At 58.4% G+C, this 14,401-nt stretch overlaps 1 protein-coding gene across 5 annotated transcripts in view; it reads right to left on the bottom strand.

The window, feature by feature from the left end:
• Positions 1-4,783: 4,783 nt before the first annotated feature.
• FOXP4 (forkhead box P4) overlaps positions 4,784-14,401 on the bottom strand; it is a 53,595-nt gene continuing 43,977 nt past the window's right edge. For 4 of the 5 annotated variants that reach the window (XM_026507476.4, XM_026507478.4, XM_026507477.4 and 1 more), the window contains exons 14-17: positions 11,296-11,417; positions 10,300-10,366; positions 9,595-9,764; positions 7,196-9,142 (exon numbers count right to left, since the gene is read on the bottom strand). In XM_026507476.4, coding sequence (XP_026363261.2) covers positions 8,995-9,142; positions 9,595-9,764; positions 10,300-10,366; positions 11,296-11,417 — 507 coding nt within the window. In that variant the 3' untranslated portion in view covers positions 7,196-8,994. Of the gene's footprint in view, positions 6,061-7,195; positions 9,143-9,594; positions 9,765-10,299; positions 10,367-11,295; positions 11,418-14,401 lie in introns of those variants that run through there. The other variant, XM_044387225.3, reaches the window with a different exon arrangement.

The following is a 14,401-nucleotide window of genomic DNA, read 5'->3' as shown; positions in this document are numbered from 1 at the left end:
AGAGTGTGTGTGAGAGCCACCCTGGTCCTCGGTGTGCCCAGTCTTTCCTTCTGCCCCTGAGTGTCACTGGGGCCGGGACCACCCCAGGCCTGTGCTCCAGGATGGGATAGGATGGGATTCCCGCCCCCTCCTCCTCCCCCCACATAAGTCCCATGACTGTTTCCAGACTCCCCTCTTCCTGAGCAGCTGGGCTGAGTCCTGGGGGAGCTAATGAGTAATGAGGAAGAAGGAGAGTGAGGATCTCCAGGTCTGATGGAGGAGAGAGGGTGACCCTCCTCTGCCCTCTTCCCCACTTAAAAATACTCAGCAATATGCAAAATCATTACGGTTGAGAAAATCAATAAGAAAACCTTTTCTTGGGGTGCCTGGGTGGCTCAGTCGGTTAAGCATCTGTCTTTGGCTCAGGTCACGATCCCGGAGTCCTGGTATTGAGCCCTGCATCGGGCTCCCTGCTCCGTGGGGAGCCTGCTTCTCCCTCTCCCTCTGCCTGCCGCTCTGCCCACCTATGCTCTCTCTGTCAATAAATAGATAAAATCTTTAAAAAAAGAAAAAAAAGAAAAGCTTTTCTTGGTATCCCATGCTGTGTCCCCCTCCCCTCCGCCTCTGGGGGTCCCCTCGCCCCTTGCTGCTAAGCTCATTGAGAGACCACACCTCTGCCTCCATCTCCGCTCCACACACTGACTCCTGAGCTCATCCCTATCCTTGGAAACTGCTGTCTTCGGGTGCCGGAGGCCTCCCGCTGTCGAGTCCCAGGGTGGTGGTGGTGGTGCTGGTGGTAGTGGTGGTAGGGGGTCTCCCGGCCCTGCAGCCCATGGAGCCTGCAGCCCCGTCACTGCCTCGGGACTGCCCTCCCTCCTGGCTCTTCCTCCTCCTTGCCCGCTGACCTCATCTGCTTTCCTTCACAGCTGCGCCTCTTGCCCTAGTGCCAGATGTGAGCCCAGGTGTGCCCCATCACGACGCTCTCTCTCCAGCCCCTCTGCATGGGGGCAGCACGATGTCCTGCCCACCCCGGCAAGCCCCGCTGAACATCTGACCTCTTCCTTGGCCCTATCTTAAGCCCAGAGGGGTTGCGAGGATGGGAGTTCTGTGGCACAAGACCCAAACCTTGGAATCGTTCTTTTTCTTTTTTTGTTTTTATTTTTTAATTTATTTTTTAATTTTATTTATTTATTTGACACAGAGAGAGACAGCCAGCGAGAGGGGGAACACAAGCAGGGGGAGTGGGAGAGGAAGAAGCAGGCTCCCAGCGGAAGAGCCTGATGTGGGGCTCGATCCCAGAACGCCGGGATCACGCCCTGAGCTGAAGGCAGACGCTTAACGACAGAGCCACCCACGTGCCCCTCTTTTTTGTTTTTAAATGAAATCTTCCAGCTGGATAAAAGATACAGGGTACAAGAGGATGAACTCCTGTGTCCCTACCGCTAGCTCAAGAATGAATTATTAGCAGTATACTTGAAGCCCCTTGAGTCCCCCGCCCCCCTGCATTCCCCACCTGCCCCAGAAAGGCAGTGACCTGAGTTTGTGCTCTCTTGGTCCTACAGATTTAAATGTTCACTACACGCAGATGTGCCCTTACAGGATATATGGCCTTATTATGTCTATTTACAAGCATTACATAAACGGCAATTCTCTATATCTTTCCTCCATTTACTTATTTTAAAAAGATTTTTTATTTATTTGACAGAAAGAGAGAGAGAGAACACATGCAGGGGGAGTGAAAGAGGGAGAAGCAGGCTCCCCACTGAGCAGGGAGCCCGATGCGGGACTCAACCCCAGGACCCTGGGATCATGACCTGAGCCGAAGGCAGATGCTTAACCCACTGAGCCACCCAGGCACCCCTTCCACTTGTTTTTTATCCCTCAAATGTATCCTGCAGATACAAGCAGCTCCTATAGATTCCCTTTCTGTGCAGTATAATGTTCCAATGTGAAAATGTGCCATGCTTGGAGCAGACCTTTAGATACACCCAGTGGAGGCCATTCTGGACCTCTCTTCTCTCGCGCAGCCACACATCTTCCTCTCTGCTGTTGCTCAGTGAGCCTCCTGACATCATTCTCCAAAGCACCCTCCCTATCTGGGACTTGGTCACCTGCCTCCTGACAACGCAGGCAGCCACCTGGCTGACCCCCACCGCCCCAGCATTTCACCCAGCTGTTCTCCCCACACCTGCTTTCCCCCCAAACCTGACATCCATCCGTCACTGCCTTGCTCTTAGCAAGTTCCGGGCTCGCTGCCCCACACCCCAGCTTGGACCCTGCGTGCTTGGCCTGTGCCCCCCCCCCCAGCCTGTCTCCCACCTCTCCAGTGTCACCTTCCAGGACCTCGGCCCCTTGGGGTCCCAGCCCTGCTTCCACTTCCTCACTGCCCCACTTGGCAAGCCCTCCTGCTGTCTGCTCTTCCCTTCCAGGCTCCTCATCAGCCTCACCGTCTCCACGAGGCCTGCTCTGAACACCTCCGAGGGCTAAGCGTGTGGTGTTGGCACCACTTGGAGGCCAACCCCGATGTGTTTATCTGAATACAAGACTGTCGGCCTCTGATGGGAACTCCGCAAGGACATGGGCTGTGCCTGGGAGCCTCTCCGGCAGCCTCCGGAGCACGGCCCTTATGGGGTCCCAGGGGGCGCCAGCCTGGTGTCCATGCTTCCTTCCTGCTGTTCCTGACTCTCCCCTTCATCTCCTGCGCGGTCAGGGCTCCTCATCGCCACATTAGAGATAAGGAAACCCACTGCAGTTCCCTTGCCTGAGCCCTCGCGGTGCTGAAGGATGTGAATGCGCTTTGGCAATGACAGTGGCGGGTGGGGCTCCCAGCAGCCCGCCGGCCGGACTCCCTGCTCCTGCCTCTCCCGCCCTGATTCAGCCCTCCGTCTCCTGCCACAGGGACCTTCACGGAGCTCCACTGAGGCTCTTCTACAGGCCTAAAATGTCTCTCTTCTCCGCCAACATTTCCCCTCCCTAGCGCCAGTCTCTCCTCCACAGAGTCCTCCGGGAGCGCTCTGGCCCCCCACACCCGCTCTGGTCGTTGGTCTTGTACACCCAAGACTATATTTCATTAACAGCTATTACGTGTTGTGGGCCTCATATGCGCCACTTTTTAATATATCATTATTCTTCTCCGCAAGCCAGAGAGGGTCATCCCACCCCAGTCTACAGATGAGGAAATGGAAGCCCAGAGACGTCAAGAAATTTCCCAAAGCCCCAGAGCTAGCAAGTAGCAGAGGGAGGACTTGCATCCTCGCTGGGCTGCCTCCCGCAGGGCCCAAGTTTTCTTCCTCGTAGCACCGGGCACTCCGCCCATCTCCATCAGTTTCTCAGCCAGAAAACCAGCTCTCTGTGAGCAGAGACATGTCCTGTAGTTCTCTGGTGTCTGCCCGCCCCTACCCACCCTGTGCTTGGCTCATTCCTAAGCCCAGGCAGTGCCTGCCTGATGTAGACGGTCTGGGCTCCAGGTTCGGGAGCAGGCGGGGCGCTGACCCCTAGTGGGGGTAGAAGCCTCCTAGTCTGGCCAGAAGCTCCAGGGTGCCCATCCCCCACTGCACCCCCCACCTCCCCTTAATTTGGCCCATCATCCCCTGCACTCTGCCCCCCCCCCTCTCCGGCCCCTCCTGGCTAAGACAGAGCGCCTTTCAGGCCAGGCTGCCACCATGACCACCTTCTCGGGAGGGGCTGTTTTTCTGAACTTTTGATCCTGAGGCGGAGGCTGGCTGCCGGCGTGGAGAAGTCGTGGGCCCGCGGGACGGCTCGTCTCTGTGACCACCGTGCGCTCTGTGCGCTCTGTGTGCCTGCCCTGGGTGTCCACGGGCTAACTGCAGGCTTCCAAGACGGAAGAGACCTCTGGGTGTAAACAGAGCCTGAGTAGCGGCAGCACGTGTGCGTGCCCGTGTGCGTCTGCGCACGCGCTCAGGTGTGCGCTCGTGTGTGGTCGGTGTGAATTCCCCACTCAGACAAGGGCCTCTTTGTCTTCGCTGCTCTGATGCTTGGCTGCAGAGAAGGCCCCCGATTGCTTATTTTTATAGGGTATTCCAGCCTTCTCTCTCCAGTTCCCTCTGTCCCACAGTGACTATCCCAAGCCCCGACTTACCTCAGTCTGCCGAGAGGAGGACGGCCACTGGGGAACTCTGAAGCCAGGGCCTAGCCCCTGGCTCTGAGGCGCTCTTACCTCAGTTTCCCCATTGGGACTCTCCAAGAAGGGGTGGGGGGAAAAGCCAAAGTAAAGAATGTGGCTACAATGCTGAGACCGAGCCAATGGGCCTCCCTCTTCCCTCACCGCACCGTAAACCACAGGTTCCTCATTTTTAATGCTTTATCTGTTAACCTCTTCGATTCCTGTGCCTCATTTTCCTCTTCTGTAAAATGGGGATAATGATGGCATCTGACTCAGAGTTGTTGGGAGGAGGACATGAAAGATAAAGTACCTAGAATTGTGTCTGGTACACAAGAAGAGCTCATTACATGTTAGCAATGGTTACCATCGAACATCTTTATTGAGCCCGGCTGCCCCGTGTACTCATCTTCAGAGACCACATCCTTCCAGATCATTCTCTGCGTTTCCCCTGCCTGCTCCCATTTCTGTTCAGGAGACTTCATAGGTCACCGAGTTGGAGAGGGCTAGGAAGCCCCCTGACAGCAGAAGGAACCCTTTTGTGCCCTGGGCCAGAGCGGTTGAAGGGTTGTAGTTCTCCCCCTCCTCCCCACACCCTCCTCCCCACGCCCCACCTCTCCTCCTCCTCACGCCCCACCTCCCCTCCTCCCCACGCCCCACCTCCCCTCCTCCTCTGACCAGCAACTGTGCCCAAAGGAGGAGCCCAAGGTCCGCTTTGTCTAAAGCGCCCTCTGCTGGCCGTTGGCAAAAGACCTTGGGCAGGGGTGACCAGTTAACAGTGGAGGGAAGAACTTTACGAATGTGAGGGGAAGGGGGTCTTCTGTCCGTGCAGAGCCGAGTGCTACCTTCTCATCCCCAAAATATCCGACTTGGAGTAACCCTCTTTTTTGCCAGCCTGAGAACAGGTTCAGCAGAGAGCCTCCCTCTCGCTGTCAGGGCAGAAAGGCTAAGACCAGGGTAAGCCGCCGCCAGCACGAACCACCTGCCCCCTATTGCGGGGAACAGCAGTAGGAAGGAGAGATGAGCAGTAGGCAGTACTTCCCGGCAGCAAAACACGACAGGGGTCTTAGGGGGGGTGGTTCTTATTTAGAAGAAGGTCATGGGAGGGGGCCCCCTCCATTGAAGCTGAGATCAGTAAGAAAATGAGTTATGGAGGGGTGCCTGGGTAGCTCAGGTGGTTGGGTGTCTGCCTTTGGCTCGGGTCATGATCCCAGGATGCTGGGATGGAGTCCCACATTGGGCTCCTTGCTCAGTGGGGAGTCTGCTTCTCCCTCTGCCTGCTGTTCCCCCTGCTTGTGCGCACGCGCACGCGCTCTCTCTCTCTCTCTCTAATAATAAATAAAATCTTTTAAAAAATGAGTTCTGGCGTTGTAAGCGTGGTGCATATGCAAAAGGTGGTAGCTCACAGCAGTCTCCTGTTGCTCACATTACAAGACCCTCTCCTCCGTCAAAGCCTGAGACAGAGCCTCACTCCATGTCCAAGTGCACTGACGAGACATTTGCTTTATCTCTGGGGAAGGAATTAAAAACCAAAACCAAAACTCTAGTTGAAGCAGAGGAAACTGAAGTTAGACTGCTGGAAGGACTGTTGTGAGAGTGAGGCTGGGTGTCATCTCTGGTGCAGGAAGGATGTCCATGGGGCTTGTCTGTAGACCAGAGAACTTCTCCCAGAGTAGAGTAAGGGAGCTGGGAGCTTGGCAGCAGACACCTCTGGATTCTCTGGGGCTTTGGAGGGGCTGGTGGATCTCCCAGGGGAAGTGGTGGCGATGAAATCGTGGGTAATCCACTGCAGGGGAGGCTGCCGTCCACACGTCTGACAGAGCAGCTAGTTCTCCAGAAAGGGCCGGCAGCCTTCACAGAGGGCAGGGAGGGCCAAACCATGGGTGGAGGCTTGGGGGGTACTCAGACTCCAGGCCGAGCTCCTCTGGCCTGACCTCAGAGGCCGGGCCCTCTGAGATGCCCTGAGGAGGAACGGGGAATTCACCCCAGGCTCTCAGCAAGTGTCCGGAAGATTAGGGCGGGTGTGTGTGTGTGTGTGTGTGTGTGTGTGTGTGTCCAGAGGTGAGGCATTGAAATGGGAGAGACGCAGAAGATAACAGATCATGGTGGAAAGCAGCAGGAAAGGACAAGACAGTTCTGAGACAGAAGCCAGTGAAGACTCCCATTTCCAGATCCTGCCCCCTTTCCTATCCCACTTCCCCATCCCACCCCCAAGTTTGGTTTTTGGAAAGTTCCAGCAGTTTGGTGATTTGGGGGAAGGTTTCCAACTGGATTGCTTTCTCCAGACCCACCCTACCTCCCCGCTTTCCCCCCAGGACACACATTCTTTCTGGGGGCCCCCGTCCCAGGATAGAGGTCTGGGGGCCCTGCCCTTGAGGAGGAAGTGTTGGGAAGGTGCTCAAGGTGCTGGAAGAAGGGAACTGGTAGATGAGACTGGTGGGTGCTGGGCACTGGACACTGAGGTGGGCGGGGCTCCCCTGCTTGGGAGGAGCCAAGAATTGCTGTGGGATGCAAGGCTGAGGGAGGTGTCAGGACACTAGACTTCCTCTGTTCCTTCCCTCCCCTAACTGTCCAGGGTGCCCCTGCCCGTGCATTAGAGTAACCCCTTTCCTGACCCTGAGCCCACCAGCAGGACACTGACCCCACACTAGGCGGCAGGCACGCGCCCACTGACAGCCCCATCCCCACACACATGCATTCCCTCCCGCCCCCCCAAGACAGGGTGATAGGCCCAGAAGAGCATCTTCAGGGCCCTGTGGCAGCAACCCTCTCCAGCCCTGAAGGAAATCTCTGGGCTGAACACACCCTTGGAGGAAGGGGCAGGGACGGGCAAGAAGGAATTGTGACTTAGGGAGAAAGCAGAATGACCCAGAGACCTGCTTTGAAAGAAAATACCAGAGAATGTGGATGACAGTGGAAGAAGTGGGCAGGAGGAGTAGAGAGAGGGGGCCCCTCTGGTCCTGGCCCATGCATGCACTCCCAGAAAGCACCCCCACAGAGCCCCCACTGTCCGTGGCGGCCTGCTGCCCTCAGCCCCCCAGAGCAATCTTTCCACTTTCGTGTCCTTCCCCCCTCACCTTGGTGACACACGCAGGGCCCGGTGAATAGAGGACGTTTAATATTTCTGTGCTGGTCAAACAGAACACAGGTGGGGAGTACATAGGGGAGGGGGCGGAGGGCCCCCTCCCTCTCAGGAGGGGTGGCTTGTGAAGGGGTGTATGTGGGGGTGGGGGGGTCTTGGGAAATAGTCCAAGGAGTCTTCTCAGCAAAGGGGCCTGGCCTGGGGTATCGTGAGGATCCAATACACCCAGTCCTTGGCCTAAGTTGGGGTCCCCCATAGGGGGTCTGTGGAGTCTCACTTTTTTTTTTTTCCAGCTCCTTTGCTGGAATCCACACTCCCAGCGTGATGGGGGACTTGGTCCTAGTGAGGGGTCTGGAGAGCCCCCAGGAAGCAGCCCAGGGTTGGGACTAGGGCTCGAGGCCCACCACCGAAGGAGAGGAGAACCCCTTGGGGTGCTGAGGGCAGTGCGCCTCCTTCCCTCACCCTCTTTCTTCCTCCAGGCTGGCCAAGAGCAGAGTGGGGGTGAGCAGGGCCCCTAGCCTCTGCTGAGTCCCAGGGTCCTCGGGGTGGGTGGAGGAAGGGTGGAGAGAGGGTCTGGGCCACCAACAGACACTGTAAACTTTGGTTTAAAACAATAACTTAAGTGGAGGGAGGGCTTCCAGCCTGGGGCCAGGGTCGGAAGGAGGAGCAGGGGTGTGGGAGGCGACAAAGGAAAAAGCCAACAGAAAGTTTTGGTTTTTGCTTCCGGCATAAGAAAGGTCTTTGGTCATTGGTTTAACTGGGGGAGGTGGGGGAGTGGAGAGGGGTCAGGGAGGGGTGCTAAGGGTGAGGCAGGACTGTAAGGGGGGACCTGTAGGCTGGGGCGAACCTGTCGGGGTCACAGCAGCCACCTGCCCCTCAGGCCTGATTTCAGCCTGGCCTTTCCTGTGACCGAGGCAGGACGCTTGCTGGTGGCACGGGCATGACCCCAGCTCCAGCCTCAAGGGCAGCTCGGCTCCCTTCAGTGGCCCCCCTCCTTTAGCCCACCTGGCACAGACCTCTGTGAGAGGGCAGGCACTGGGCCTCTTCCTCTGCTCCCGGGGGGTGGGGGCAGCTGAGAGCACCCAGTGAGGGGGGTAGAGGCCCAGTTCAGCCTGGGTTCTGTCTCGGGTCAAGGGCAGGGGCTGGAGCCAGGCAGCCTGGCTCCCACCGACCCCCACGGAGCATACAACTTGTCCCGCCCCAGCTGTGGCTTTTGAGTGGGCACAGCTGAGGGGGCCTGGTTTCTTCTGGGGATGGTCTGAAACTTCAGCTCCCCCGCCCTAGGCGGGGGCAGGGGCGCGAGTTGGGGGCAGCGGGGAGATTTCTTCACAGTACGGAAAAGAAGGTGGAAGGGAGCACAAATTAGGAAAATGGGGGGCCTCTGGCCAGAAAACACTGCCAGAGCCAGGTGCGAGGGGCCCTGGGTTTGAGAGGGGTGGCTTAGCCCCGCCTGCGGGTCTCCATGGCGCTGAGGGGCCCTGTAAGGGAGAGCTGGTGGGGGAGGAGGGCCCTGCTGCTGCTGGTGGTTGGGGGGAGGTGGTATTCAGATGTAGGGGAGGGTCTGAGGAAGGGTCTGGGCCCTCCGTGTCCTCTGCCGGTCCCAGACCAGGGGTTCTGTGTCCCCTCAGGGGCGGGACCGTCCCTGTCCCCGAGCGTCTGTCAGTCAGGTCACGTTGGGAGTCGCTGGCCCAGCCCCCCCATCTGAGTCCTGGAAGTGCCTTGAGGTTTGGGCGGGGCTGAGGAGTGGGGGTAGGTGGGGCCTGGGTTCCAGAAGGAGGGGTCTCACCCCTGCCTAGCCTGCCCCTAGAGGCCCTTAGGACAGTTCCTCTCCTGGCAGCTCCTCCTCCAGGTCCCTGTCTTCTGGAGGCCCCGCGGTGCTGGGGTTGGGGGGGCCCAGGGGGGGGCCCGGCCGCCTGTCTTCCTCTGCCTCGGCTGGCTCCTCTTTCACCTGCACCTGGTGGCTGTGACAGAAGGGATCGTGTGGGCACCCCAGGGGCCTTCCCCTGTCCCCCAAACATCCAGAATTTGGGGATGCAGTGGGGGGTAGTCCCAGCTCGCCTCCCCAGGACTGCATCATCCCTGAGCCCCTGGGGCCAGCCGTCTGTCTTAGGTCTGATCTCCCCAGGAGCTCTCCTCTGAGGAAGGGGGAGGTTGGGACGGACAGAGGTTGCCTTGGGTAGGGCAGGAGACAGAACAGTGGGAGAGGAGGAAGCAGAAGAGGAAGAAAGCTGCAAGAAAGAGGGGAATAAGAAGGGAGAGGGGAGGGAAGGGTGCCATGAGAAGGGAGAGAGAGACAGAGGTCACTTGTTCTGAGAAGACACATGTATGTGTGTGGGGGGGTGATAAGATGGGGATCCCACCCGCAGGGGCGTTTGGAGGGCACTGGGGTGGGGGCTCCATGCCTCGTGCTCACCTGTACTGGGGCGGGGAGAGGCGAGGGGGGCTGCTGCTGCCATTGCTGGGCAGCGGCTCCACGGGGGCACCCACTTCGTCGTGGCTGAGGGGCAGGAGGCTGCTGGCAGAGCCTGGGTTCAGCATGCCAGGGCTGTTGAGGAGGGGGAAGCTGCTCTCGGCCAGGGCAGCCTGGAGGGCACAGGGTTGGCCCTGTGAGCCGGCTCCACGCAGCCAAGTGCGTCGCTGCCCCCCACCCCCACCCAGCGAGCCTCCAGGAGTCTCTGTGAGGACCCCGCCTGCGGATCTATCTGGGCAGCTCCCCGCCAGGCCTCCCTGACACAGCACACTCCTCCAAGGCCAGATCTTGACCCTGACCTGCTGCCTCCCAGCCTTCCTGGGAGCCTGGGCCTGACCTATCCCTTCCCAGGAGGCAGAGGACCCCCAGACTGACGAGCCAGGTAACGGGCCCCCACTGGTGATGCCAACCTCCCTCCTTGCTCTCTGCTCCGCCTGAAGCCAGCCTTGAAAGTAGAGGTGGGGGCTGAGCCCCGAGCTGGGCTAGGGCAGAGGGGCTGGGGTTTGGGCCACCCATAGTGGTTTTCACCCTCCTGCCTCTCCTCTGACTGACGGGCCCTCGGCAGGGGAGAGCGGGGGAAGGTCAGTGTGTGTGGGCAGGAAAGCAAGGGGCCAGGAGCGAAGGGGGCTCTGGTCAGGGGGCACTCACCTGGTAGCTGGCATTAAGTACTCCGTAACTGAGGCCCGAGACCATGCTTTTCACCAGCGTGGGGCTCCTGGAAGACAGAGAAGGCGCAGGTTGGTCTGTTCATTCACTTACCTCTCCTTCACACCCTGACCCTTACTAGGCCCTGCTCTGTGCCACGGTCCGCTCCATTCCTGATCCTAGGAGGCCGCAGCAGGGTCAGTGCCCTCTGCTGAGTTTTATTCAAGCCTCGTGCTGACAGGGCACGGCGCGGACGCACAGCCCCCATCACAGCTCCCGTGCTGAGGCTTTCAGGGGCTCTGGGGAGGGTACGGCGTCTCAGAGCTGGCAAGGGGGAACAGGGTTCCCTCCCCACGCCCGTTTTTGCATGACGCCACCCCAGCGGGTTTTCTCTGTTGTTTCCGGGGTTCGGCAGGTCCAAGCTAGAGCCCTGACAGTCCCATATCTGTAACGCCCACATGATCTTGCCATCCTGAATTCTGGGACATCTAATCGCCACGCGCTCAGCCGGTCCCCGTGCACTCCATGCCGAAGGCTTTTCTGCATGGGAATTGCAGTGTTCGGGAGCTGGGTCAGGTAAAGCAATGGTTCAAGGCTGTCCCTCTTCCATAAGGATTCATCCCTACCTGCCATTTACAGAGCATCTAAGAGAGGTTAAGGAGCTGGCCCCAGGTCACCCAGCCAGCGAGAAGCAGAGGTGCACTGGAACCCAGGTCTTCTAGCTGGCATCTGCCCATGTCCCAGCTCTGGCCAGGGCAACTTTGGTCTCTGTCTCTTTCTGGTCCCAGGCCCCAGGCTCCTTCCCTCAGTCAAGAACACGGATAGAAGAAGACATAAATGTCCTCTGTCTGCAATCACCTGTCCTTCCAGATCCCGGGCTCCCCTGGGTTCCTCCACCCCTTTCCTCCCCACCCCTGAAGTGGGAAGGACTGGGTACACAGAGGTATCCTGGAGAGAAATGGGGGGGGGGTGCCTCTGCTCAGGGCGGGGCCTACATACCCCGTCATCTTTGGCGGCCTCCGCTTCTGATACTCGCGTTCGTCCACAGTCCACACGGCGCCCTTGACGTTCTCCACGCGCACGAAGCACTTGTGCAGGCTGAGGTTGTGCCGCACAGCATTCTGGGGGTGCAGCGACAGGGCGCATGCTCAGAGGCCGCCTGCTCGGCCCCTTCCCCGCTCTGGCGAGCACACCCAGCAAAGTCCCTGTCCCACTGCGTCCCACCTCCCCAGGCCCAAGGCCATGCAGGCTGCCACGGGGAGGAGTCCCCCGGCCCCTCTCCTGCCCTTGACCCAGGGTCTGCCAGGGTCTTCGTTGCTGACAACCCATTTCATGCCCCACTCCGCTTCTCCCTGCCATGTTTTGGAAAAGCCCGTCTCCCAACTAAACACCAGCCGGTGGAAATCATTTGTTCCCCAGCAGCACCGACCAGACACAGGTAGCTGTTACCTGGGGCCCCTGGTCCCATGAGCCCGCATTCGGGCCCTGGCCCACCAGCAAGCCTGGAACCTGTTATCTCAGGCGGGTGCAGAGTTTCCATGCGGCTTTACAAGTTTTGGAAATAAATCAGGAACCCTCGCTGCAACCTTCTTTAGCCCCTGGGAGTGTGGGAGCCATGGCTTTGAGAAGAGACAGCCTAAGAGCATGAGGCACACAGCAGGCCTCTAATATACACTTGTTGAAATAAACTGGCAGGAAGGAGAGCATGGTTTAGTAGCTGTGAGGCAGGAAGAGGAGAGAAAAGAGGAAAAGTCACCTTGTCGCTCCCACCTCCTCCTGGCAGGGTGACTTCAGGAATTGAGGCCATCTGAATTGTAGGACACTTGGGTGGGGGGGGGTGGCCCCATCCCCCCCAGGGGGCCTAGATGAGGGCCCGAGCCCGCCCACTCCCTCCAGGTCCCTCAGTCCTGTCCCTGTACTTTCCTCTAGCAGCTTCACCCACCTCCCCCCCAGCCATCCCTGTCCCTGTTACCTGTCCTCCGTTAGCCTCCCCCGCCTCACCCCCATCCTTGTCTCCTCTTTACATTTCTAAACGGGGGAAGAAAGCCGGCAGGGCGGGCAGCCCGTGCCCCTGGAGATCCCCTCTCCCTCTCTCCCTTCCAACTCTTGCCACTTGCAACTGGCCCGATTTCATTACCAATTTTAATTTGCCTCTAATTAAATCCTGTGTATTTTTCCGACTCGCTTGCTAATCCACGAGGGAGGCGGGCGGCTGGAGTGGAATCTCTTGGAGCGATAATTACAAAGGGCCTAATCACGCCGGGGCTCCTGCCTCGGAATAAATTTGCCCGCATTACGGGGCTCCGATCCTCCGCTTTGCAAATGAGAATGACCCCAATTTCCGAGGATGGCCTCACCGGGGCTTTTTTCCCTCATTTCGAAGCCTGATTCGTGATGAGAGACTAATTCGTTACGCTGAAACATTAACGGCAATTTAAGGGGTCTGGCGGGGGCTGCGTAAACAAAAGGACGGGCCCACAACATGGGCCCTGGGAGAGGATGGACACAGGGGGAGGGCTGGTGAGGACCATCAGCTTGGCAGATGGCAGCTCTGTCCTCGGATGAATGGCAGCTGGCCGGCCCACGCTGGCTCCTGACCCTTCTGCCCTGGTCCGAAGTGGACAGCATCTCAGGGTGTGGGCCAGAGAGGGTGAAAGAGGGAGGACTGGAGGTGGAGGAGGAGTTGAGGAGAAGAGGGACCTCAAGGAGCAGATAAATGGGTGGATGGTGGAAGGCGAAGAGCTGGGTGTAGACACGGTACGTTTCCCAAGGAACATGAATGAAGCTTGGCTGCAAAAATCTTGAAGGTCAAAGTGGACCTCAAGCTGAGATAGATTCTGCTGTGCCACAGGGAGGGCGGGCACAGGTAGTGCCCGAAGTGGCAGAGGCCCCAGCAGAGTGCCGCTCACTAGGAAGGTAACCTGCTTGTTCACTAGCCTTGCACCGGGACCTACACAAGGTGAGGGGGCGTGGAGGTGGACACCTGGGGGCGAGAGACACACCACTGGGATGACCCTGGCTGGGCGACCGTGAAAAGTGGCATGGAAGGCCAAAGGGGCTTGGCTAAACGGGAAGGGCTTCAAGGTGGTCCTTGAGGGGTTTAAGGAAGTCACCCAAACCAGCTCCTCCTGACCTCAAGAAAGGAGGGTGGGTGGGTGAGGGACACCCTGTCCCCGAGGAGGAAGCTACTGGGGCTCTCTATTTTCATCCCGACAGGTTAACCTGCATTGTGAACAGAAACATTAGATAACAATTGTAATGATCCTTTATGTTTGTGTAGGACTCATCATTTTCTAAAACCCAGTATCCAAACTGGCCTGGAGGTTGGAGACTGGGCAGGGTGGTCCCAAAAAGGCCCTGCAGGCTCACGGAGTGGGCAGGATTGTGGGTGGCAGGAAATGACGTCACTCACAGCCAATCAGAGCAGCTGTCCCAGCCCCGAAGCCTCTCTTCCCAGCTTTGGGAATTGGGCTCGTGGGGATACGGAAGGTCATGAAGCAGTCTCTCCTGCTGCAGTTAGCACATTTCAGGGCAGAGGAGCCTGGGCCCTAGGCAGACCCTACCCAGTTTAGCACTGGTGGGGAGGGGGCCTCAGTGACACTTGTTGAAAGCTGGCTAGGTGGTGGGGAGGTAGTTCGTTTTGTTGCAGTTCCTGAGCTTGCCAGCAGGGGGACTCAAGAGCCAGGGATCCAATTAAGGTTCTGAGCTAAGGACTCCTTCCCTGGTGTCTAACCTTCCCCGCAGGGCGCCAACACTCCCTTCTCCTTCCCTCCACCCCCTTCCAATTTAGATATCACTTTCCACTCTGCTGCACAGACACTAATATTCTCACCCATCAGACAGACAGACGGACACACACACACACACCCTCCCATCTTGGCTATGGGAAAACAAATGGCTGTGCCCCAGTCCACATCTCTGTGTCCCATTTTTTTAAGGTCCCTCCCTTCCTTGCCTCCGGTCCCCTGAGAAAACTCTATGGCTGAAGGTGGTGAAATGACTAATTGGATGGAGACAATTATCTTCCTGCCTCCATGGCAGAGTTGGGGAGAGGGTGGGGGTGCCTGTGGTTGTGTTCCCGGGCACAGTCCACGGGTCTTGTCCA

The sequence above is a fragment of the Ursus arctos genome, unplaced genomic scaffold (genome assembly GCF_023065955.2).
Source record: "Ursus arctos isolate Adak ecotype North America unplaced genomic scaffold, UrsArc2.0 scaffold_29, whole genome shotgun sequence".
In the NCBI taxonomy this organism is placed as follows: domain Eukaryota; kingdom Metazoa; phylum Chordata; class Mammalia; order Carnivora; family Ursidae; genus Ursus; species Ursus arctos.
This window is presented reverse-complemented; position numbering and strand designations above follow the sequence as displayed.